The 24,458-nt window shown below is 38.4% G+C and overlaps 2 protein-coding genes across 9 annotated transcripts; one reads left to right on the forward strand and one right to left on the reverse strand.

Moving 5' to 3' along the window:
* Positions 1 to 106: 106 nt before the first annotated feature.
* Positions 107 to 19,361, reverse strand: ikbkg (inhibitor of nuclear factor kappa B kinase regulatory subunit gamma). Of its 7 annotated transcripts, none has more exons than XM_077511975.1 (16): positions 18,911 to 19,360; positions 16,184 to 16,210; positions 15,555 to 15,695; positions 14,369 to 14,628; positions 13,339 to 13,413; positions 13,151 to 13,252; positions 12,437 to 12,619; positions 10,666 to 10,727; positions 9,067 to 9,114; positions 8,017 to 8,214; positions 7,774 to 7,926; positions 6,442 to 6,514; positions 6,205 to 6,339; positions 3,945 to 4,081; positions 3,046 to 3,122; positions 107 to 1,838 (listed from the first exon to the last, which is right to left on the reverse strand). In XM_077511975.1, exons 3-16 carry the CDS (start codon positions 15,691 to 15,693, stop codon positions 1,648 to 1,650), a joined length of 1,833 nt encoding a protein of 610 aa, XP_077368101.1. In that variant the 5' UTR covers positions 15,694 to 15,695; positions 16,184 to 16,210; positions 18,911 to 19,360; the 3' UTR covers positions 107 to 1,647. The 7 variants fall into 7 exon arrangements, with proteins under 7 accessions (XP_077368101.1, XP_077368102.1, XP_077368104.1 ...); XM_077511976.1 differs by lacking the exon at positions 18,911 to 19,360 and adding an exon at positions 16,703 to 16,720; XM_077511978.1 differs by lacking the exon at positions 16,184 to 16,210 and having other exon boundaries at positions 18,911 to 19,361.
* On the forward strand, positions 16,017 to 23,457 carry tmed4 (transmembrane p24 trafficking protein 4). Of its 2 annotated transcripts, none has more exons than XM_077511984.1 (5): positions 16,017 to 16,101; positions 18,549 to 18,649; positions 19,095 to 19,220; positions 20,862 to 21,008; positions 21,086 to 23,457. In XM_077511984.1, the coding sequence occupies exons 1-5, from the start codon at positions 16,032 to 16,034 to the stop codon at positions 21,233 to 21,235; spliced, it is 594 nt and encodes a 197-aa protein (XP_077368110.1). In that variant the 5' UTR covers positions 16,017 to 16,031; the 3' UTR covers positions 21,236 to 23,457. The 2 variants fall into 2 exon arrangements, with proteins under 2 accessions (XP_077368110.1, XP_077368109.1); XM_077511983.1 differs by lacking the exon at positions 16,017 to 16,101 and adding an exon at positions 16,777 to 17,015.
* The last annotated feature ends 1,001 nt before the right edge of the window (positions 23,458 to 24,458 follow it).

Genomic DNA, 24,458 nt, shown 5'->3' on the forward strand with positions numbered 1-24,458 from the left:
AAATGAAGCTACAGATTCCAGAGGGTTTGTGGAACTCAAACTGATGTGAATGAAACCGCCGGGTAGATGTTTTTCTCAGCAGTTCAACTGCATCATTCACGTGTGAGCCAATGAACACGTGATTTATTTCGGAACTTGTCAACAGATTGAAACGATTTCCGTTACACCAACAGAGAGCATCCATTATTACAGACAATAATAATCACAAAAACGTTCACCTCGATGCTCTTACATTCAGATAATTGAAAGCTACAGGGAAGAGCACACAGTAAAGGTCCTCAGTGATACAGAAGCGATGATGTCGACAGCATACACAGACACAGTACAAAGAGGATGGCTACTTTGTTCACTAAGAGTTCAACCATCTCCAGTACGGAAAGATATGTTTTGAGGTAATGCAGACATTTATGACCAAAACATACCATATTTGAATATACACCTTAATTTAAAGCTCACTAGGTTATCCGCTCACTTTTACCCTTCAGGTAGATCAGAAAAATGACTTTACTGTTCTTGTGTGTGTGTGTTTTTTTTTAAAGATATATCATCTTAGGTCCAAAGATTAACTATTGATAAATAGCATAATTAAAGAACAGGTTTAATTTCACACACGTCAGCTGTTCCTTCCTTAGGATCCACTATCGCTGCAGAGTGAAAAGGACAGAATTAAAGAACAAGCTACAGCAGAAAGTGAATGGGTGGACCAGGTCAAGAGGAATACGATGCTTATCGTTCTTTCATTCGCAAGAACTGTCCTTTGTTTGGCACATCTGGATTCCGTCGTAGTCATTTGAAGCGTCCATATCCTATTCTATTAACTTGATTTAAATGTGTGTGGCATTTAAGTGCAAGTAAGGTGCAACTACAAAATGTTTAACCCCAGCTACACGCTGAACTGGAGAGGAACCCCCGCCCGTCCGTCCGTCTATATCAATCAGCCATATCATTATAACCTTCAGATTAATACTGTATAGGAGCTCTGACAAGAACGTTGACAGGGTGTCGTGACGCCAAACGATGAACATCAGACTGCTTGCAGGTGTGCGTCCGACTTGGTGCCGACCGACCGGTCCATCTGAAAGAACCTCGACTAGATTGAAGTGAATGGACTGTGGATGCCAAGTGAACACCTGCAACTTGGTGTTCCACACACCCAAAAAAAAAAAAAAAAAAAATCCACATTGTTTGACATTCTTGACATACTATACACCTGTAGCACTGCCTGGCGCATGATCCCTCGTCCTGTTATAGAAATAACACTGAGAGTATATCAAACGCTCCAATTGCGCAGCAAAATTGTTCTGGCGTGAAGAGGCATACTGAGCTTCCGTGCTGCATGGCTAAGCATCTGAACAGCACAGGTTATTTATAAAACATAAAAAAAAAGTTTGTGCTTTAGTTACCTTTGCGTGGAACAACAAGTAGATTTAGCGCCCACCATCCTGGTGTTGGGTCACTGGCTGTCCGTTCTCCTCCAGAGATCCCAACAAATAAACTGAGGTCAAAAATGGCGACCTCACTACAGTCTAAAATCTTAAATCAATGACAGGTGCTATTGTAACAAGGTAATGTTATTCAATTCACATATCAGTGATTATAATGGTATGGCTGGTCGATGTACGATTATTGAAGGGAAGGCTGAATCTGTTACTGTATACAGTCCATAACATGGATCTGCAGTGTGTCCATATCTGGGGCCTGGTACTGGCACTTGGGACAACATAAATCTGGCAGATCCTCAACTCCTGCTGCTCCTTGATCGCCAACCTGCACCAATCCGGGATTGCGGTACGAGGATGGAGGGGGTGCTGTGTTGAAAGCTCCGGCAGAAAATCCACCTGATAATAGAGCATAAGCAGTTTCCTCTCCATGACACACTTTTCTTTCTTTTTTTTGCTGTTATACTGCTATATTCTCTTTCAATCTTAGCAAGTAAACTTGTTCTATCGCAAACATCCCCGGTTGAAGTATATACAATTTACAACTGAACAGTGGTACCTCCACTTACGAACGTCTCTTCATACGAAATGTTCGAGTTACAAAACGCCTCAACGGGAAAATATTGCCTCTTGTTACGAAAGAAATTTCAAGATCCGAAAGGTAAAAATACAGTACCGAACGCAACATACTTTCAGCTATGGCTATTACCTAGCATCTTTCTGGCATCCCATTGGTTAAGAGGAACCTCAACCGTATGTATCTATGTGCACAGATAATAGATAGAAAATAGATCGGTGTCTATGCAGCATCCTCGTCATTCATCCCTCGGCCCATGAGGTGTTCCGCTAGTTTTTCGTAAATTCATTAACTAACGGCCGACGAATTTGTGTAAAAATTCAAACAATTGGTGATTGATGATGGTACAGTAAGTTTTTAATTGCGACGAGACGAGCCTTTTTTCTGGAAAAAGATGCCTCGCCGTACCTGAAGTTTCGGAATTTGTTGAAAAGAATCACCCAGAAAAAGTGTTCACCAGTCAAGCGATAGCTCACTAAGACGATGTCTGCCTTGGACGTTTTCGAAGGATGGTTAAAAAAAATAAATAAATAAATAAATAAATAAATAAATAAATAACAAAAACCAAAAACAAAAGCAAACATCCTTAGATCAGTTCTTTACAAAACACCAGGAAAAAAAACACTTCTGAGAGAGAACATGAACCAAAGAGGGCAAAAAACGATGAGGACAGCAGTTAAAAAGGTAAATGAGCATCATTTTTATTCTTTACTCTATTCTTTGTTTTTTTTTAAATTACACACAACTCTCATTTATTGTGCAATAATCTAATTGAAACATGTATTTGTTACATGTTTTGATGCATTTTTATGCTTTATAAAACATTTATGTCTGAATTTTTGGAGGCTTGGAACGGATTAGGGCATTTACATGGAAAATGCGTCTCTACTTACAAAAGTTTCTACTTAAGAACAAGCTTATTTCGTAAGTAGAGGTACCACTGTATTGTGTTAATGTTACTTTTTTTCTCTCATTTTTAACATTACTTCAATTTCTACAGGATGTCTATATCTTTACTTAGTGACGTACCTTGTGGAGGCGGAATGTGTGGAACCCGTGCTGAAAAGTCCTCTTGATGCCTCAGCTTCATCTGCTCCATACGTGCCCTGAAACAGTGGAAGACGTGGAAACCTTCATGAACCTGCTTCAAACGTTACTTTCCCAGCATAATGTAGCAAATGCCGATGCTTGATCTAATGTTGGCGACTGCAGTACTGGAAAGCTGGATGCTGGTACAGCATCCGTCCTTCAAAATGGACATAGGAGAAAATACGCTTAACATCCTCAAAGTGCGTAGACACATTTGCACCACAACCACAGTAACAACTGCACTCTTCAGGACCAGATTCAACCAAGGAGACAAGCAGGCTTTTTTTTTTTTTTTTTTTTCCATCATTCACTCGCCGCCATTTTCACATTTCGTAATCCCGTTCGCTCCCGGCTGTTTTACTGGATTTTGACTGATTTTGCAAGGCCCACAAAATATTGTGTTCTATTGCTATAAAAGCATGGAAATGATCAAAAGAAAGATTAAAGTCTCTTCTTTCATCAGGAAAACAAAGTATGTTTCTATCTGTTTCCTTTTTGCAGCAATTAGCATTAGAAGAGAGCTAAGTTTCATCAGTTTTCACAAATCTATTTAAATTTTTAAGTAATTGGGCTTTTTTTCTAGATGGCCCTGGTTGATCTCCTTTGGTCTGCTGCCACCTGCTGGCCGTTTGTGTAATAACTACCATTTCTGCAACCGTTCTTTGCAGTTGAGAGGCTGCATCAAAGCCTTCTGTATGCTCTAGCATAAAAACAAAACAACAACAACAACAACGTATAAATACGTCTTTGGGACACATAAAACATTAAAAAAAACAACAAAAAAACAACAACATATTTACACATTATTGGGAGCAAATGAGTTAAATGGAGCTATTCACCGGGAAGCAGCTTCCTGTTTGTGCCGATCAATCTCAGCCAACGCATGAGTCAGCTGATCCTGCAGCTCTTCTTTCTTCTGGTTTAGTTTTTCCCTCGCTTCTCGTTCTGCAAGGAAGTCGGCCTTGTAGATCTCAGCCTGAACACGGATGAAGGAGGAGCAAAAGCAAAAGGTTAGACAACCACATTCCGCTACGTTAGTTTCAATTCAACATGCATGCGCAGTGTGCCACTTGTAGTGACTGCCTGGGAACAGAAATGACAACTGATGCACGGTTTCAAAGCCATGTCGGCCTGCAGCGTGCAGGATATTCAACCTAGTGCACATACCAGCACACTAATACACATCATCTGTTGAAACACAAAAGCTAACACATGCACACCAACATACTCATATCTTGTGTTGCTGTGGTGTATTAACTAACTTATTCAAGGTCAGCCATTTTCAGTCCCAACTAGATAGCATGTGAAAATGTCAAATAAATAAAATATCTAGGATAGAGAGTCTGGATTCTTAAAAGACATGAAAAAAAAAAAAGTCACTGGCATTGCATGAGTTTTAAGAATAATAACTTTTTAGAACATACACTGCAATGAAAACTCCAGATTTATTTTTGCTAATTTATCACACTTTTTTTCGGCACGTTTAAGTACTGTTCATGCCAAGACTAGTAGAAGTAGAAGTAGACTTGTTTCTTGTTCCTTTCTGAACCTAAAATAAAGACAAATTCAATTGTTATTATTATGTATTATATTAATTGGTGTCCCTAAAAGGGAAAATTATCTCTTTATATGTTCCCCTTCATAACTTTATGATTTAGAAACTGTTGTAGTTCGACTTGGACTGTCTTTATGATAGACTACAATTCGTTTGATGATCTGAAACATAACATAACATAAAAAAATAATAATAATAATTTTAAAAAAAGCAGCTATCAAGAAGGGGACAAATGTTTTTTCATGCCACTATAATTCATGGTAGGCTTCAAAAATGTTAATGTACAGTATTGTTATTGAATTTGTGACAAAAACATTTTACCATGGTTGCATTAAAATTAGACCACTGCACTATTCTCACATTCATTAGGGAGAATTGAAGATTTTTTTTGGACCAATTTTTTTCAGGTTTCCAAATTTTTCTTTTTAAGGCAAAACATCACAAAACAACATTGCGTACTAACGCCCACGATGACGCAGGATTGTGCGAACGTCATGCTTTGGATCTCTGAAATGTTTCTACAGCCGTAAATGGATTCTACCTGTAGTAAATTCAGTTGATAGGACATGATTTGGAAAGGCACATGCCTGTCGATATAGGTCCCACAATTGTCAGTCCATGTCAAACATTAAGAACACAAACCAAGTATAGAATATTATTTTTTTTTTCACTCACTCACCCACTCACTCACTCACTCACTCACTCACTCACTCACTCACTCACTCACAGAAGCTTACATGTGTTAATGAGTGAGTGAGTGAAAAAAAAAAAAAATCCGTGCGTGCTTTCAAAATGCTGTGGGAGTGTCGTCATGCAGCCGACACGTTCGCCCGGCCCGTTTGCGACACGCCACCCCCTCGCTCTGCGATTGGCTGGAGGGGTGTAAACACCGTCTTTCCACAGAAACGTTCCGCTGTTTACAAAACAAACACAAAATGGCAAAATACAGGCTGGGGGTGTGGGGAGTTTAGGACAAAATCACCACCAGAAATTAAGAAAAGCCCATATCTATGAATTGAAAAGTAGTTAATTTGTTTAAATCCTGTATTTAAAAAGTGCATTTTCCTGAGTGAAACCGGCAGACAGCCCCTTTAAGGAATACTAGTATTTTTTATTTTTTTTTAAGCAAAAAAAACAAAGTTCTGTGACTACTGACTACTCTTTGGATTCTAACTGCACACCTAAAACAAGAAAAGAATGTCTTCGCAAAAAGAAATGAAACCCAGCTAGACCAAAATCAAAGCGAAAACAAGGCTGGGCAACCCTAAAAGACTGAATGATCTAAATAAAGACAAATGTGCAATTAGTTTTAGGCCAAAGTTGAAGAGATGTTGAAAACCAAGTTGTACAGTCATGTGTCAGTTCTACAGGAATGTAAAACTAATGGTTTATAAATGGAATAAGATCATTCAGCTGACCGATGAGTGATCAAGCAGGGATTTTTTTTTTTTTTTTTACTTAGTTGATAACAAAAAAAAAAAAAGAAGCAAAAAACAAAACTTATGACAAGCTTTGACATACTGTAAGATTTTGGAGCTTTGTACCTGCGCAGTGAGGACAGGAACCGTCTCCAGGGAGCCCTTTTGTTGCTCGACCTCCTCCTTCAGTTTGTCAATCAGGTCCTGCTTCAGGGCCAGAGCTCTCTCTGCCTCCTCCAGTCGGCCGCACAGATCTCCTCCCTGGAAAACACGGGTGGTACATTCAGATGCGCGGGAAAACATTAACCTGGTTATAAGTAGAAGAACTCACAGGGGTTTCGCATTCATTCAGTGTAACTTTACCTCACTCTTGAGTATGGAATCGTAGTCTCTAAAGAGACACGTGTAGGCATGCTGGAGCTGTGTCAGTTTTTTTCTAAAAAAAATAAAATAAAAAATAAAAAATAAAGATAAATGAATACCAGCATTTTTTTGGGTAAATATACTGCTTTTTATATAGCACTTTTAACTACACCATATGGTGCCCAAATTGCACTAAAAGGGATACTTGACTCATTTGGCCATTTTCAGCAGTAAAACGTTAATATTTTATTCAGAATTAATTTGAGAACTTCATTATTTTTCTTGCACAATTAATACATTTAAAAAGTTTTTTTCCCCCGCTTGCTGTTGACTGACGATGACATCACCTGAGGTAACAAGCAATCATGTTGACCTGTTTTCCGGGTTTGGTCAGCAAACTGATCCATGATTGGTTGTTACCTAATTCCTCAATACAGGTGATGTCATCTTCAGTCAACAAACAGCATGTGAAAAAAAAATAGTTAAAGGTATAATTTGTCCATGAAAAATAATGACGTTATCACATTCATTTGAGACAAAATAACTTTTTACTGCTGAAAATGGCTCAATGAGTCAAAAGTATTATTAAAAACTCATTCACTGCCAGCCATTTTACAAAATTTAAAAATTTTCAATACCCACGCGATATTATGTTCAATAATTATATATAAACCGAATCTACAAAATGACGGAATAGACTCCCTACTTTTTTCCTCATCCCGTTCTTTTATAATTGACAGTAGAAAAATGTACGTTTGCCAAAATACAGCCATTTCTCTCATGGACTGTGAAACTGTTTATTTCAGTTAAAATGGGCCAATGATGTCATCTCCCGGTGGTTGGGCATCAGTAAAGTTGTTTCCAAGTTTGACATTTACAGTGGAGCATAATCAGATTCTCCCCCATTTAGCACCGCTCTAAAAAATACAATTGACAAGTATACTTGTCAAAGGCAGTGAATGAGTTAAATCCTCAAATTCACCCATTCACACACACACACTCAAGGCGCTGCCAGGTCCAAATTGGGGTTTGGCGTCTTGCTCAAGGGCACTTCGACATGGTCACCAAGGGTGTGAATCGAACCCACAACCTCACTCTACCACAGAGCCATGCCGTTCCCAGCTAAAAGGGAGTTTATTTATTTATTTTTTACATGAATGTTGAACATGCCTCAAGGTTTGGGTTTGTCCATTTGTTTCCAGTACACCTAAACCATTTTTTAAACTGACAACCTGGCAGGACGTGGTTCAGTAAAAGCAGTTTTCATAGGAATGAGTACAATTAGTAATCTGAATGCTTTCTGAAATGTGTGCGTGTGTGTGTTTCCCCCACTTTTCCACAGTGACAACATGTCTCTCTGTCTTGAGGGCTTGCTCCAAGCTCTGAATCTGCAACATCAGCTTGTCCATGTTCACGTGATGCTGACTCCTCTGCTGCTCCAGTTCTTGCTCCGCCACCTGCAGGGCTTTCACCTTACTACACAATCTGCACACAAGCACAGCAAAGTGCATGATTATGAACATCATACGACTCGTCTTTCGAAATCTCAAGTCCACCCCGAAGCGGATTGCATACTTGTCGTCCAGCGTTTTGCGTTCTTGCTCGCTTTTGTCCAGGCAGCTCTGCCTCTCGTTCAGTTCTGCTAAGAGAGACGTCGCCTGAGCTTTGAGAGCCTCGCAGTCCTTGTCCTTTTGCTTGAGCAGAGCTTCGGTTCTGTCGCGCTGAGCAGAACTCTTCTGCAGGTAGTCGAGCTTCTCCTCGAGTTCGCGATACCTATTCATTATTCAATCAGAATTAACTTCCACGCTTTAAAACAAAAAAAACAAAAAAAACAACCTCTACTAAAAATCCATTAGATATACTGTGCTAACAAATCTAATGTTTAGTGAAATCTAATTATGCATATATTATATGACTTGTAAAGAAATTAAAAAAACAAAAACAAAAAAAGACGTGTTAGAAATGTAATTTTGAGGTCATACACATTTTTGTCAAGATGTAAAAAATTGTAATCATCACGTTTATTGATCAGACTCAGGTCCATATAACAAACACACTTAACATATAAAAGACAAAAGGATAAAAAAAAAAAAAAAATACAAATAATAATAATAATAAAAAATAAGATAAAATAAGCGAATTTACACCTCAACAGATGAGACAATTGTCCCAATATGACCAAAAATTGGATCCATATCATACAGCACTGAACTTTGAATTTGTCAGCAACTGTATGATACCATTCTGTGACCCATTTAGCCTACACATAAATCTATACATCAAGTGCCTCATTAAACCCTCAAATGAGTTAATTCTGGCTGTACAGAACAAGTCACTAGCACTACTCCACCTGGGCTTATTTAAAAATGTAATGTTGTATTGTAATTGTACCTCTTAACTCAATGTCTTGCGTCGTGCCCAGCTAAAGGATGCTGTGGCAAAATAAAAAGGCGTCTTTTGGGCTTGGGCTTAACTGTTGACACCGTTTGCAAAAAGAAAAAAGAAAAAAGCCACACACAGACAGAAGCGGTTGCAACAGCCACAGTGCAGAACAGAGAAGACGGCAGCGAGAGTTCACATGCATTTGACCGGGAAGAAAAAGCCACACAGAGCTTGTGGGCTCACCTGCCCTGCGTGGCCTGAAGCTGCTCTGTGAGTTTAGCCAGGCTAGAGCTGGTACAAGGAGCGGGAATGAAGGGAGAAAGAAGGAAGTAGATATAGCAAAAAATAAGCTTTTGATTACAGGAATAAAAACCGACATGACAAGCACGCTTACCCAGAGTTTATATGCGCATACATAGTTGAGATTAATTGAACAGAGCTGCTGACATTTTAAGACATTTTAGTAGTGTTAAGTGAAACCTTGAATTAGTCAAGTCAAGTCAAGTTTATTTATATAGCCTTTAACTCATTCACTCGCCGCCATTTTCACATTTCGCAATCCCGTTTGCTCCCGGCTGTTTTACTGGATTTTGACTGATTTTGCAAGGCCCACAGAATATTGTGTTCAATTGCTATAAAAGCATGGAACCTATCAAAAGAAAGATTAAAGTCTCTTCTTTCATCAGGAAAAAAAAAAGTATGTTTCTATCTGTTTCCGTTTTGCAGCAATTAGCATTAGAAGAGAGCTAACTTTCATCAGTTTTCACAAATCAATTATTGAGCTTTTTTTCTAGATGGCCCTGGTTGATCTCCTTTGGTCTGCTGCCACCTGCTGGCCGTTTGTGTAATAACTACCATTTCTGCAACCGTTCTTTGCAGTTGAGAGGCTGCATCAAAGCATTCTGTATGCTCTAGCACAGGGGTGTCAAACATACGGCCCGCGGGCCGGATCAGGCCCGGAAAGGGGTTTAATCTGGCCCGCGAGATGATTTTGTAAAGTTTAAAAAATATAAAATAAAAAAAATTTCATATAATATATAAAATGTGTAATTCCACAAGCAGTCCTCAGATGAGCAATGCAACTTGTACGGGGGAAATCGTCCTGTATGTTATTATTTTACACACAAGTTAAAGTTACGGTTTGTTTAATTCTTCTTCTTCTTATTATTATTATTATTATTATTATTTTATTATTTTTTAATCATAGACCAACATAAAGGTATTAAATACAACACAAATTGATTTACTGTTAACAAAAATAGATATGACAAGGATTAGCGTCCTTAAAACGTCATTAACAGCGCCACGCAATGCATTCTGGGAACAATATATATGCAAAACACGTCTGGAACGTATACCGGCAAAGCGTTGCCGCGTTCCATTTGCATTCGTGTTATTTTTCAGAACAACATGATTACAGTTGAGCTCCGTAATTTAGGGCTGCTCCACGAAAATCTGCATATAAATGACGCTAATTGTTTCTAAGTTATATACCGTTATTTTCCCGATGCGGCTCACTTGGTAATATATTTACCTCCATGCGGCCCCTGAGCTAACATGAATTTGACACCCCTGCTATAGCATTAAAAAAAAAAAAAAAAAAGTATAAATACGTCTTTGGGACACTTAGAACATTTAAAAAAAAACGTATTTATACGTTATTAGGAGTAAATGAGTTAATCACACAAAAGTCTCAAAGGGCTTCACATGCTCACAGTTGACAAATAGTAACGACATCCCCTGATCAAACCACAAAAGGGAAAGGAAATACTAAAAAAAACCATCAGTTTAAAAAAAAAAAAGTCAATTAAAAAAAACCCAAAATGTCATAAAACATCATACCAGTCAGAGGAGTGCTGGGCTTCAGTACGATGTGGACCAGCCTCCTCAGTAGCGTTGCTTGCCTGTTCAAGACATTCATTGTAAGCCTTTTGGGTCACACTTATCCCACCTTGATTTGCAATAAGTAAAGCAATATTAGAAATAGTTTTATTATAAAAATAAAAATGGACAATTGAAGGAAGTGGTAGAAACTGAATGATTACATCCACCCATCCATTATCTGAACCGCCAGCTGTGGATAGTTTTTATTTGTTGACATCACCATAGTAGTGCTTGTAAAAAAAATTAGAGCTGTCAAATGATTACATTTTTTAATCAGATTAATCACATCTTAAAATTTTAATTAATCACGATTAATCGCTTAATTAAAAGGGCTTTTTTTATCAACATTTTTTGACCGCCAAATTTAAAATGCACCTCTTATGTGTTAATTTTTTCTGCATTTAATGTTAAGAGGACGTCTCATCTTCCTCTTTTTTCTCATCAGTTAATTACTTGCATAATTTAAAGTGGGAAAAACATGACCAAAATAGTTTGACATGAGCAAATATTCTGACTGTCACACGCAAACATTTATGAAATGCTTTACTTTAAAACATGTTACGTTTATTGTCCAAACACAACCTGTACTACCTTTAACGTAGCCATCCTGTGTCAAGCTAAAGGATCATCTGCGGTCAAAATTAATAGTGCGATTAATCTGCGTTAATACATGATTAATGCGCTAATTTTTTTCTGATTAATGAATTAGTTAACGCTTTAACTTTGACAGCACTAAAAAAAATACATTTATACATTTATGTTATTGTCTGCATATTTCTGACAAGGTGATGTTTTTTTGCTGAATGCAGTTTGTAACATTTGTACATGCAAAACTCACAATACTTATCACACTAACACTATATTGTTTTCACATGTCACACCACACTGTAGTAATGTCTAACTAAGACACCTCATATGGGCATGTATCGAAATAGCACAGCTGTGAAATATAACTGAATTTGCACCCGCTATGATAGGCTTGTGTCAGTGTGGAACTGTACTTATGTTAAGAGTTGCTTGTTTTAAATGTGTGTGGATTCTACTAAGCCACCCATTTTTACAGAGCTTATGTTAGTCGGAGTTATTACCAATCAATCACAGGGCACACTTATTCTCGTTATTATATACGGTAAGCTTGATTAAAAAGATTTCTTGTTTGCCACCGGATATTTTGTACCTCACCTGTTCACTAGTTCATAGTAATGTGAGGACACCAAGTATCTTCTATTAAAGCAGTGTTTCTCAATTACTGCATTTTTTTTTTTTTTGGTTACGCCCCACCCAAGAAGAATACCCTCCCCAAAAATAAAAAAAAATAAAATAAAAAAAAGCCAACTCGCCACTGTGATTATAAATAGTATAATTTGTCTATAAAATTGTTGTAAGTAATAAGTATGCCTACACGGAGGAGCTAATACTCCTTGCGCACTTCCCTGACAATGAAAGCACCACTGCCACCTACTGTAGTGGACGTGAAATGACTTTGTTCGAGTATGACGAAAAAATAATAATAAATATGAAAACGGTTCCACTCATATTAACCATTTTAGCCCTGAAATGAAGCCACACGTCAATTAAAAAAAAAAATTATTAAAGAAAAAAAAAATGTAAAAAAAAAAAAAAAAAAAAAAAAAACAAGAAAAAAAAACCAAGAAAAAAAAAAACAGACTCATCCTGACAAACTTGCCTTAATCAATAAAATCAAATAATAATCTGGACCGACTCTTACCTGTACTTGTGCCAGTTTGGCCGCCAGCTGATCAATGCAGCGCCGCATCCGCTCTCTCTCCTTTTCGCCCTCGTCTTTCTGCCTCTCCAGCTCTTCATTTTTCTTTTTCAGATCTCGCATGCCTTCCTCCAGCTTTTCTTTGTGGTTCTTCACTTGCAGAAAGTCATTAGCACTCTCGACGAGCTGCAGAGAGGCATGCAATGCAATGGAATTATGGATGAGCAGATACAAGGAGCCGTTACTAAAGAAGGAAAGTGGATTAGAGACGAATCGGATGCTCATGATGAGATAATGGGACAGACGATACAAAAGCATTGCTGCTGTATATTTAAAGGACAAACCAGAGGTTTACGTGAGTAAACAGAGAAGCAGAATTCACATCCATTAGTGTCAGGCGTCCATTCATATGAGAGACCTCGGCTTGTTGCAACACCAGAAATCCCCACAAAGCCAAAATGGAATTTTGCTGGATCTATAGCACTATTTCTCTCACATAAGATGGCACCGGTCGTGTAGCAGTACATGCTGATGAAGAAAATTAGTGTCAGCAGAGCTAACAGCAGAGTGTTCCATTTTGTGTCCCCCTTGACAGGCCATTCTTTCATAATTTTAGGCTCAAGGATGCCTAATTATGTTGTATAAAAAGATCATCTCGAGGCAGGCGCAGCAAAGAAGATTAGATTGGAAAAACAGGGTCGTCGTGCGCACTCTCACCTGGACATTTTCCCTGCCCACTGAACCCCCCGATACCTCTGTAAGCGAGGTAGGGGGGGTTGGGAGGGCACTACTCACGGAGCTACATACACTTGCATCACCCTAGAACAGACATGCTCATTAGATGGAAAATAAACAAAAATATTTGAACCCAGAGCGCATGCTGCAGGTGTCCACTCAAATCTTACCAAGCTACGGGGGGGAGTTGTCTGTGTGTGCTGATCTGCTTCCTCCACTATCTTCTTTTCCCGCTGATCCAGGATCTGAAAGAAAATTTATATTAACTCATTCACTCCCCAAAACGTACTTATACGTTTTTTTAGGTTTTTGTTTGCTAGAGTTTTTGTATGAAGGCTTTGATGCAGTTTCTGACCTGAAGTGGTCGCTTAAAGTGATGGTAGTTATTAGAAAGAAAGAAAAAAAAAAAAAGAAGGGAAAGAAAACGGCCAGCAGGTGGCAGCAAAGTATAAGAGATTAACCAGGTCCATGTTGCAACAAGCTCTTTTTCCCTGTATTTTCAACAGGTTTGTGAATAATGATTAAACTTAGCTAATTCTAATGCTAATTGCTACAAAACATAAAATATATAGAGTACTCTCTTTTTTTTTTCTTTTTTTTATGGCAATAGAACATGAAAATGGCTGGGAGTGAATGAGTTAACGAATTAACCTTAAGATTTTTACTGCGGCCTACGTTTTGTTTACTTTTCTCTGGGTTTATTCATGATCAAATCGAGACAGGTTGGTACCGCAGGGAAGTCCGTGGGCAAATTTTCAGATCTTGGGTCTAAGCTACTTGGTTCTCTGTTGACATGATTCCGTCATGGAGGGAAGAAAATCACTCCGAGGAGCCGCTTTTCTTGCCTAACAGCATTACATGGAGAGCTTCTAATATTTTTGACTCTCTTATGTCAACAATTATAGACATAAAAAATACAAAACACAGCTTGCAGTATAGCATAGATCAGGGATGGGCAACTTAAGTGATGGAGAGCCAAAAGTTTTCATCAGTGCTACACATTTTTCAGATCTTGTATAAAATATCCAGCCCAGCCCACAATATCACACACTTAATGGATGTGATTATTTTCCCTCAGTAGGACATTCCAGTAGCATGAAACAAGCTAAGACCAGAAACACCCGCCCAACCATCCTCACCTTTCTACCGGAAATTCTGAATGTGTTGCACTATGTGCACGGACATTTTAAATGAACCAACCTGTGGTGCATCGAGGGGGCCATTCTTTGTTGGAAAAGAGCCTTCAGTCTGGCTGGAGCTACAGCAGTGGCTGGATGAGGAGGCTGGTCCATTCACCAGGCCTTGTAAAGAGTGGTTCTCCTGTGCCAGCCTTTCCACCAGGGCCCTGGCCTCTTGGAAACGACAACTGAGAAATTCCCTATCCTCCCTCGTCTTTCTCTGCCAACCCTCCATCTCTTCACAGCGCTGACGCAAGGCTTGGTTGCTCCGCCGCAAGGCCTCTGGACGACAGTGTGATAGGGAAGGGCACAAGTTGTGAAACGGAGGCACATGAAAAATTCAATCGGTAGAGGTGATTGATCGAAATGTCAATTTGGACAGGTATTGCCTGAATTATAGACCTCATAAACGTATTAGTCCAATAACTGTCGATCACAACACACCAACCCTCTTAACACACATTTTCTGCAATGTGTTATTTATAGTGCAAGTACTGTATTAAAATCACATTTATTTTGAGCTGTAATGAATGCTATAATTTCTAAAGTATTAAGCATATCTAATACAATGCAATGGTGCACACCATTTTTTTAATTTGCATCCATTAAGGGAAGTGGGATTTTCCTGAAAGACAAGTTTAAAAACTGTAAGTTGTCTGCCATGTTTTCAAACATTCAAAGATTAAAATATCTCTCAGCAGCACACCACTGGTACAGCACACAAACCTACATTTTTATAAAAATGCTGAGTTAGTTCTATACATCAGTCTATCATCATGTTTGCTAATTTATTTTCATTTTAATCTTGATTGTAACTGTCTATTGCATATGAGTATGTGAAACATATGCACAATTTATTTTGCAACTCACAATACAGCACTAAAATAAACAAAAAAGAGTGAACTAAATCAATAAAACTTTTGCTAAGAAACTAGAAGTCAAGCTGATAACAAATATAGAATTTCTCTGCCAAAAAAAAGTCTGGTATATGATGATAGCGCAAAGTGAAACAGAAACAAAAAATGCATTAATACAACATACACTACTATTATGTTGTAAGAGATTCAAACTAACGACAATAGGAATCCTATTACACCCAAAAATAAGATGCCGCAGCTTCGTGGGAGTGAAAAGAAAACGTGGAGTTGATCGCCATCTGCCAGGACACAACCTTGTTTGCTTACTGGACATATTATTGCAGTACATACCTCTGAGCTGTTGGTTGTCTCCAAGCAACCTGGTGACCACTTCATTGGCTGCCAGCTCAGGTGGGACCCTGAGGGCCCCCCCACTATCCTCGCCTGACATGTCCCACTGCAGTGGGCCATCAGGTTGGGGCTGCACCATCCCTACGCGCAGGTGTAAACACACACATCAAGCCCTCATCTTTTCCGTCCAAACAATGGGTACTAACACGACACGGACACCTTCGTGGAGTTTAAAAACCCTCTACTACACCTGGACTGGATGTCTAAACCACACCGTTGTAACGCTACCATCCGTACTGTGCCAACATGGATACAAAGAACGCTGTCAGTGACCGCAAGAAAACATTACGTCATTCCAAAAACGATGGGGTAAAAAAACGCGGCACCGGGAAATATGGATTTACAGATTCATCCTGTTTTTACACGGAAAAAAATAGAGTAAATAAATAAAATGACACATTTAATATACTTATATTAATGAATCTCTGGACAGGCGTGTCAGTTACGGCTCGATATGCATCATGTTTCCCCACAGTACTGAGACAAGGTATGCACTATGTTTAAAAAACAAAACAAAACAAAACATGAGGAATACATTTATGAAGATACAGTGTGAGATTTCGTGTTACCTTTTATTCTTTTCCAGTGTTGTTATTCTGAAAAGCAGGGAGCAACCAGGGAGTCAGTCGCTTGCTAACAATCTGAGAGAAACCCAATAGGAAGGCAACTCGGGCAGGCTAATGCTACACAGTTAGCAACTTAGCTTACACAGCTAGCCGGGAAACGACTACTTGAGTTCTAAAAAAACACTTGTTCACAACGCAAGAACCGGACATTAACAAAGTCAAGACCTCCGTTTAATCGTCTGCTTCTATATTTTCTTGTTCTGATAAAACATACTGCGTGGGTTGACGTTAACCGTAAAACACATGACGAGGCCAGTGTTGTTAGCTAAGGATCAATAGTCAACCCAGAGTTTGGACTCTAAGGCAGAGCATTTTCGAACGCAACCATAATCAGAATAACATTTGTTCAACAAGCTTCTTATCATGACAATTGGGAAATAATGTTATTTCATTTTGAGAAGGCGTCGTTTATGGTGTGTTGTTGTATAACCGCAATATAAGAACACCACTGTTGTGTTATACTTTGATTGTTGGTTCCTTGACTTTGTGAAGAGACAAAACTCAGGGAAAAGCTAAAATTGACTTTCAGGAATTCCCCTTCCTCCTTCCGCATTAGGTGCCGACGTCACTAGCAGTCGCAGCGATTCTCGTCTGCAGTCTGCTCTTGCGGTGGAAGACGTTTTTTTTTTTTCCTTAAAGATGCTCGCTGCCACTACACTTGGAATTATTTTGTTCACAGCTTGGATTCATCCAAGCAATGCACTCTATTTCCACATAGGAGAAACAGAGAAAAAATGCTTCATCGAGGAAATCCCAGACGAAACCATGGTTATCGGTAGGACGTCGCGGCTTTGTAGCTCGTTAAAAGATAGCCTAGCTTTGAAGGCAACCAGCTGGCTTTATTCGAGGCACGGAATGTATTCAGATGACTGTAACCGTCGATAAATATTTCCAAGTCGCGATACCATATTTCCATAAACGAATTCCCATCGTTTTAAATCATTTGCACATACTCGCAATTTGTGCACTTGACAGTCCAACGAGTGATTCAGTGTAGATACTGTACTGTAAACGACTACCGGTTTCGTGACATTGCGTTTGACACGTGGATTATCCGAATACCTGCGAGACAATTATCCACTGAAGCCGTGTGTTTACACGTCATTAACAATGATTGTTGAAACTCGGTGTTGTGTTTGTCCTAATTTATTGAGGTAACTTCTGAATGAATACAGACTTTAGTTTTAGTCAATTAGAAATGTGATGTATTTCCAGCTCCCTCTCTTGTGCAACTAGTCCAAACATACAAGTTGTTACAAAAGTAGGTACACAGTTGTAAAGCATTATACCGAGTTGTTAATTTTAATCGCCTTTATTCATTTCGTTTTTGATATATGGTATGTATGCATACAACTATCACCAGACCTCTCAACCCAGTGAATTTCTTATTTTTGGGTGCAAAAGGTAAAAAGTACGTATTAGGGATGTTCGATACCACTTTTTTTCATACCGATACCGATACTCAGACCCTCAGTACTCACCGATGCCGATACCAACTGCCGATACCAGTAGTACATTTTGACAAATAAAAAAAAATCACTAAAATATATTTTTAAACAAATATATTTCCTTTAATTTTTACCAAAAAAATAAATAAAAAATCACCACAGTCACTCTTCAATAGTCTTAACGCTCAAAATAAAACACAAAAATGCTCTTTTAGTTTAAGATTCACAATTTTGGAGTATTTCCAAACCGGTGAAGTTTTGGTGAAAAACTGCTGCAAGCTAGCACCAGTTACAGGCAATGAGGACTCACTTAACGCCTTCCCCCTCTGCCATTGGTCGCTTGTACTCGTCTGCGTCACGAGTACTCGAGTACTTGAAGAAAGGCTGGTATCGGCCCGATACCGATACCTGGTATCGGTACTCGCCCATCCCTAGTACGTATATCCAAGAAAATCACCAATGTTGATGACATATAAATTCGTATTAAAAAAAAAAAAAACATACAATAAAGAGCCTTGTGTGTATAAAAAAAAAAAAAAGTGTGCTCAGTTGTGAGTGACTTGATAAAGCATTTTTTCATAATAATTACATACTGTGACACAATTCCCTCCCACTTTATTGCAGGTAGTGTGGAACAAATACTATATGCTATTTCCACTACAAGGCGTATACAAAATACTTTTACAATCATTCTGGGGTATAACTGGCCATATTTTTATTCGGTAGAAGAGTGTCTTCTTAGCAAAAAACAATAGGGTTTTTAGTGGCATGATTTCTTATGATGTAGCACTTTCTAGACTGTTCCATTGTTTTAAATAATCCTATTATAACCTAATAAGGTGTTTTTTGTCTCTCAACAGGAAAGTACCGAACTCAGCTTTGGGACAAACACACAAATTCCTTCCTCCCATCCACACCTGGTCTTGGGATGCATGTTGAGATTAAGGATCCTGACGCAAAGGTATGAAAAGAACGCTAAATAGGAGGCAGGCTCAAAAACGTAGCTGCTTTGCTGGCATCTCGAAAGTCTAATAACAAGGTTGCCACTGGAAATATGTCGAGCGAATTCATTTGTTCCAAGTCGTAGGTCATAATTGTCAGCACTCGTCATCACGAAATCCTTATAAACTGTACAGGACATGTTATGAGAAGAACCATTTTAATATTCTCAACTGCCATCCAAGGGAAACGAATACAGCTAAAATAACGTAAAAGCACTCACCTTTTGAAGATGGATGACAGAGGCATATCAGAAAAAGGGAACTGAAAGGCGTGGCATCTCAGAAAGTTACGAGAAAAGCAAAATATTCCTCAAATTTGTGGAATTAGTGACGAAGACAGTCGTGTAAATCGTTTGGATACTGATGTTGCATGTTGTCACCATTTTTTTTGTGCGACCCTTTCAGGTCATCCTGTCTCGTCAGTATGGGTCAGATGGCCGGTTCACCTTCACATCTCATACTCCAGGCGAGCACCAAATATGTCTGCACTCCAACTCCACCAAGATGGCGCTGTTTGCTGGGGGGAAACTGGTAGGACTTTTTTGTCATTTTGTTGCCATTCCTCAAATTTTCTTGCTTTTTAGACACCTGGTCTGTTTGTTTTGTTCACTGTAAAAAAAAAAATCAAGTGAATCAAAATGTGTCCTGTACCTCAAAGATGAAGAATTTTAGAACCTTGAACAGCCCTTTTTTTTTTTTTTTTTAAAAGATATTTTTCAAATATATACACAGCTCCACTATTAGGGGTGGGAACCGCTGGGCACCTCACGATACCATACGATATGTGATACAAGGCTCACGATAATGATTATCTCACGATATGATGATACTGCGATTATCGATATATCAGTCAGGTAATAAATCCACGATAATCTACGATAAAACTACTCCAAGACATAAACTGTTTGTTTTTTTTCCAATAAGAAAATAGTTTCTTTTTGTACCATCACTGAAACACAATATTAAAAACTGGCGTGTTCTTCACAGTGAGTGCTTTCGTGTATTGTTTTTATTTTTTAACAAATACCAAAGACCACTTTCTTTGAACAGATTTGTTTTTCTTAAACACAGTTGTCATGCAACATGTCAGTCAGTTACATAGTCAATTGTTTAATTTTATAAACAGTGACACCATTTTTTTTTTTGTAACATTGCAAAAGTAAAGAAATAAATATTAAATCCAATTAAATCAATAATATTCCTTACAAATTGTGTGCTTCACAAAGTCGAAACATAAAATGTTTTAAAATGTTAAAATTGAAGATATAATACACATTTTTCATAGAAACTTGTGCAAAAACTGAGTCAGTTGAGTTTACACAAGTAAAAGTATCTTCTTCGCCTGAAGACTTGCGCCCCCTAGCGGCCCGCTCAGTAATTGCTCAATAAGTACTGAACAATGGAGCCGTTCTAGTGGCTGTATATTAACTCATTCACTCGCCGCCATTTTCACAGAAGCAATCCCGTTCACTCCCGGCTGTTTTACTAGATTTTGACTGATTTTGCAAGGCCCACAGAATATTGTGTTCTATTGCTATAAAAGCATGGAACCAATCAAAAGAAAGATTAAAGTCTCTTCTTTCATCAGGAAAAAAAAAAAGTATGTTTCTGTTTCCGTTTTGCAGCAATTAGCATTAGAAGAGAGCTAAGTTTCATCAGTTCTCACAAATCTATTTAAAATTGTAAGTAATTGAGCTTTTTTTTTCTACATGGCCCTGGTTGATCTTTTTTGCTCTGCTGCCACCTGCTGGCTGTTTGTGTAATAACTACCATTTCTGCAACCGTTCTTTGCAGTTGAGAGGCTGCATCAAAGCCTTATGTTTGCTCTAGCATAAAAAAAAACAAAAACAAAAACAAAAAAACGTATAAATACGTCTTTGGGGCACTTAAAACATTTAAAAAAAACGTATTTACACTTATTGGGAGCAAATGAGTTAACTACAAATATCGCGATACTTGCGTCGGCGTATCGCTAGAGAAAGTATCGCAATTTATCACGATATCGATACATCGTCACACTCCTATTTGCACTGCTGTTTTCGTTTTAAACGGCACGCTGAAGATGATTGTAATTGTATTGCCTTTTGTTCGTCAGCGTGAATGTCCCCTTTATGCCTACACGCAGCCCAATTAGCTTGTACGTTTCTAACCGCAATCTTTCCAATGGCGCAGAGAGTGCATCTGGATATTCAGGTTGGAGAACATACCAATAACTACCCCGAAATCGCGGCCAAGGACAAACTGACTGAGCTGCAGCTGCGCGCCAGACAGCTTCTGGATCAGGTGGATCAGATCCAGAAGGAGCAAAATTACCAGAGGGTGAGTGACGCTTTAAATTAAAAACGAGCCGGCGGCTCGACTTTTGGCGGCTTCAAGGGATTTTTGTCTTTGTGCAGTATCGAGAAGAGCGCTTCCGTATGACCAGCGAGAGTACCAACCAACGCGTCCTCTGGTGGTCCATTACCCAGACGCTCATCCTCATCGTCACGGGCGTATGGCAGATGAAGCATCTCAAGAGCTTCTTTGAAGCCAAGAAACTGGTTTAGCCGGAGGCTGACGGGGAGCAACAGACAAGACACCTTTTGGAGACAGACTTGAATGACTGGAATGAAGACTTGTTTTGGGCAAAGATTGAGGCAGAGACTTTTTTTTTCTTTTTTTTTGGGGTATCGGCCATGGATGATGAAGGAATGTGTCAATTCTAAAAAGGCAACTTCTATATCTTTTATAACAGGACAACTTCTGAGTTGCATTTCTTTTTTGCGTTTTATTCACTCGACAAAAGCGCACATATTTTGGTTATGCATGAAGCAGGTTTTACGCTACTTTTTAGTGTCGGAAATGTCTTCTTTGGGCTTTTGTAACAAGTATCCATTTCACCATTAGAAATATTGCTATTTTCCAATATCTAATTTTTGATACTTTCTGTATTGTGGGGGCATTTAAAGGTTGTGTAGACGTCAGCGAAAGACAAATAGGCCACGCCCACATTCTTAAACAACTACAAGTACATAGTACTACTACTGATGTTTAAATCCTTAACGGTTTGTCTGGCAACACAACTGCATATATTTCTCTCCAAATATAAGGGTTTGCGATGTTTCAATTCTTTTTGTGTCCTAATGATTGATTATACTGTGGCTATAAATCATTTACCTGGTGTTCATGCTGCATTTGTTTAAACGCTTGTTGGTATGTGGATTTTGTTTTTTTTCTGTCTTTTTTCAGTTATGTCTAATTTATTACTGTTTGGAAATACCACAGGTTCAATTTATCTTTGCTGGACGATTGTTCAATGGGGGCAGACTTGATTAATGAAGTCGTGTATGGATTCTTTTCAGTTTGAGGCTTCGATTTAGAGTTCCCTGTATTGTTGTTTACGAATATGTTCCATTTAAAAAAATGTCCAGTTCTGACCATGTTCCAGCATTGAAGTCATGTGGAATATCCCTATACCTTAATAAAAAAGCATTTGGTCTAAAATAGTAATACTAAAGAAACATCTCATGCTTTAAACCACTACTTCACGAACGAGCTACAAAGAAATACGACGTACTAGCAACAGAGAAAAGTCAAGTTTATTACTCTGCTTATGTGTCTCTCAGAGTAAGATTTTAATCACGGTTTGAAATGCTTTATTAAAGACATATTTCCACTAATATTTAATAGTTTTTGACAATGACAGCCTCTATCATTGAGAAACACCTCCTAGCATGCCGCGTTTAAAACGGTCCCGTTGCATAGCTGACCTCGCACCGCATATCACAGCTACTGCCTACACAGCATTCCCTCTGATTCACTTTTTGATTGGCTCCTTTCAATTGACAGTATGTATATATATTAGGGATGTCACGATACCAGAAATTTAGTAGTCGATGCCGATACCACTGAAATTCCGCGATTCTCGATGCCATTTCGATACCACGGTAAAAATAGAAAATAAGCAATAAATTGTGTACTTCAACATACACTCCTTTATTAGGAGCGAACAACAAACAATGATGCTGTGTGCTTAAACAGAACAATTGGCATGTAGCTTTAAAGCATTGAATTAAAATACTGTGCATTAATGTATTGAACAATGGAGTGAACAATAAAATAAAAATACTGTGCATGTACTAGCTAAGTACAGTAATAGCACAAATAATGTATAAAGCTTACAACAATCTACTCTGCCATAGTATTCAGAAGCCATTTGAAATTAGAGAGTCCTTATATGACATAAGGGGTACAAGTCTCCACAAAAATAATAATAATAATATTCAAAATAAGAAATATTAAGCAAAGGTGTGTTTCTGTAAGAGGTGTTCATTTGTGGAATCGTTTTGGTAATGACTTGAAAAGATGCAAGTCAATTGTTGAGTTTAAAAAAAAATGTTTAAAAGTAAAGTTCAAGAGCATTATTGTAATGAAAGTGTAATGAAAATTGTATACGTGAGTATGAGGATGTATTATTGTGTATGCCTAAGAAATTCATGTACATACGCTACTGACTAATGTACGTATGTTAGTGTAATTGTCTACACGAGCAGGATTACACATTCTTTTATTGTAATGTATTAATTTACTGTATTTAATAATGAAATAAGTGAAAGATACAAAGAATAAGGAGTAGGACGAGATAAGTTTTTGACTTCTTCCTACTCTCTTTGGACATGTAAACCATCACAAATAATTGCTATGAGTTTCTTCTTTAAATTATTATTTGCTACTTGTTTATGTTTATATGTTATGTGTATATGTTCAATAAATAAACAAACAATAAGTACTACACTAAAAAATACTGTAAAATGCATCACAGAGCATGTAGCATTAAAAAATAAAAATCTCATACTGTGCTTATTTACCAACCAGTTGCAGCACGTAGCCTCACACACACAAACAAAATAACGAATAACGTTTGATATAGTATTTGATGGTTGTTTAATGTTGCTTTAGGTGATTCAGTAAATTAGCTGCCCGGCAACTTGACCGAACTTTATTATGCGGGACAGACGAGGCTGAACATAACGCTAACGTTAAAGCAGCTATATGGAAGATTTAAAATTTCAAATCTCTACTGCCACCTGCCACTAGTTCCGTTTTCGCGACTACAGGAAACAACTGACGAGAACGCGCATGACGTCACATCCCGCAGACAGAGGGCGGGAAATTCGAAGGATTCGGACCGGACGCTTCCTAAATAATGTTGGCCAGAGGCTTGTAGGAGTACCCACTGTGAACAGCTAAGATGTTGATCTACTAATTAGAATATGTTTCAGTCATAAATGGTCAAATAAAAAGGCTATTGTTAAGATATTTTTTTGGGGGGAAATCCTCCATATAGTAGTTTAACGTTACTTCGCAAAGCAGCTCATTGAGTGTGGGGTCATCATACGAACGTTATTAGTTTAGATATGGACAACAATGATAAGACGGGAATTCAAATGCACTTGCCTTGAATTCTGGGTACAAGTCTGGATGTCCATGTTCCGCTAAATTGGATGCGTTCCCCTTTCGTCTGGAAACGGTTTCGGCATCTCAATCCCTTAATTCGCATCAACCTCAAATCCAAAGTACTTCAATACGCGACTTTGGTGTTTTTTCTTCTCAACTAATTGAGGGCCCGCTGCAGTTGAAGACGACGCAGATGTCAAGTTGCGCGCATGTTACTCTACTTCCTTGTTATTGTAGCAGCACGTGACGTCACGTGACGTCATTAGACGTAACGTGGGTTGCCAGATAAGCGGCCATATCCACCCAGTTTACATGATGTAAGCTTGTGTGAGT

This window comes from Festucalex cinctus, chromosome 2 (genome assembly GCF_051991245.1).
Source record: "Festucalex cinctus isolate MCC-2025b chromosome 2, RoL_Fcin_1.0, whole genome shotgun sequence".
Lineage (NCBI taxonomy): Eukaryota > Metazoa > Chordata > Actinopteri > Syngnathiformes > Syngnathidae > Festucalex > Festucalex cinctus.

Bases quoted from the DNA above. Each gene is read 5' to 3' on its own strand.
- tmed4 (XM_077511983.1), top strand. From the start codon at position 16,880: ATGCTCGCTGCCACTACACTTGGAATTATTTTGTTCACAGCTTGGATT. The intron at 17,016-18,548 runs GTAGGACGTCGC...GTCTCTCAACAG, and splicing joins AGACGAAACCATGGTTATCG to GAAAGTACCGAACTCAGCTT. The intron at 21,009-21,085 runs GTGAGTGACGCT...GTCTTTGTGCAG, and splicing joins AGGAGCAAAATTACCAGAGG to TATCGAGAAGAGCGCTTCCG.
- ikbkg (XM_077511978.1), bottom strand. From the start codon at position 15,693: ATGGTGCAGCCCCAACCTGATGGCCCACTGCAGTGGGACATGTCAGGC. The intron at 10,728-12,436 runs GTAAGAGTCGGT...TGTCTTGAACAG, and splicing joins CCAAACTGGCACAAGTACAG to GCAAGCAACGCTACTGAGGA. The intron at 6,515-7,773 runs GTGGGGGAAACA...TATTTTTTTTAG, and splicing joins CATGTTGTCACTGTGGAAAA to AAAAAAACTGACACAGCTCC.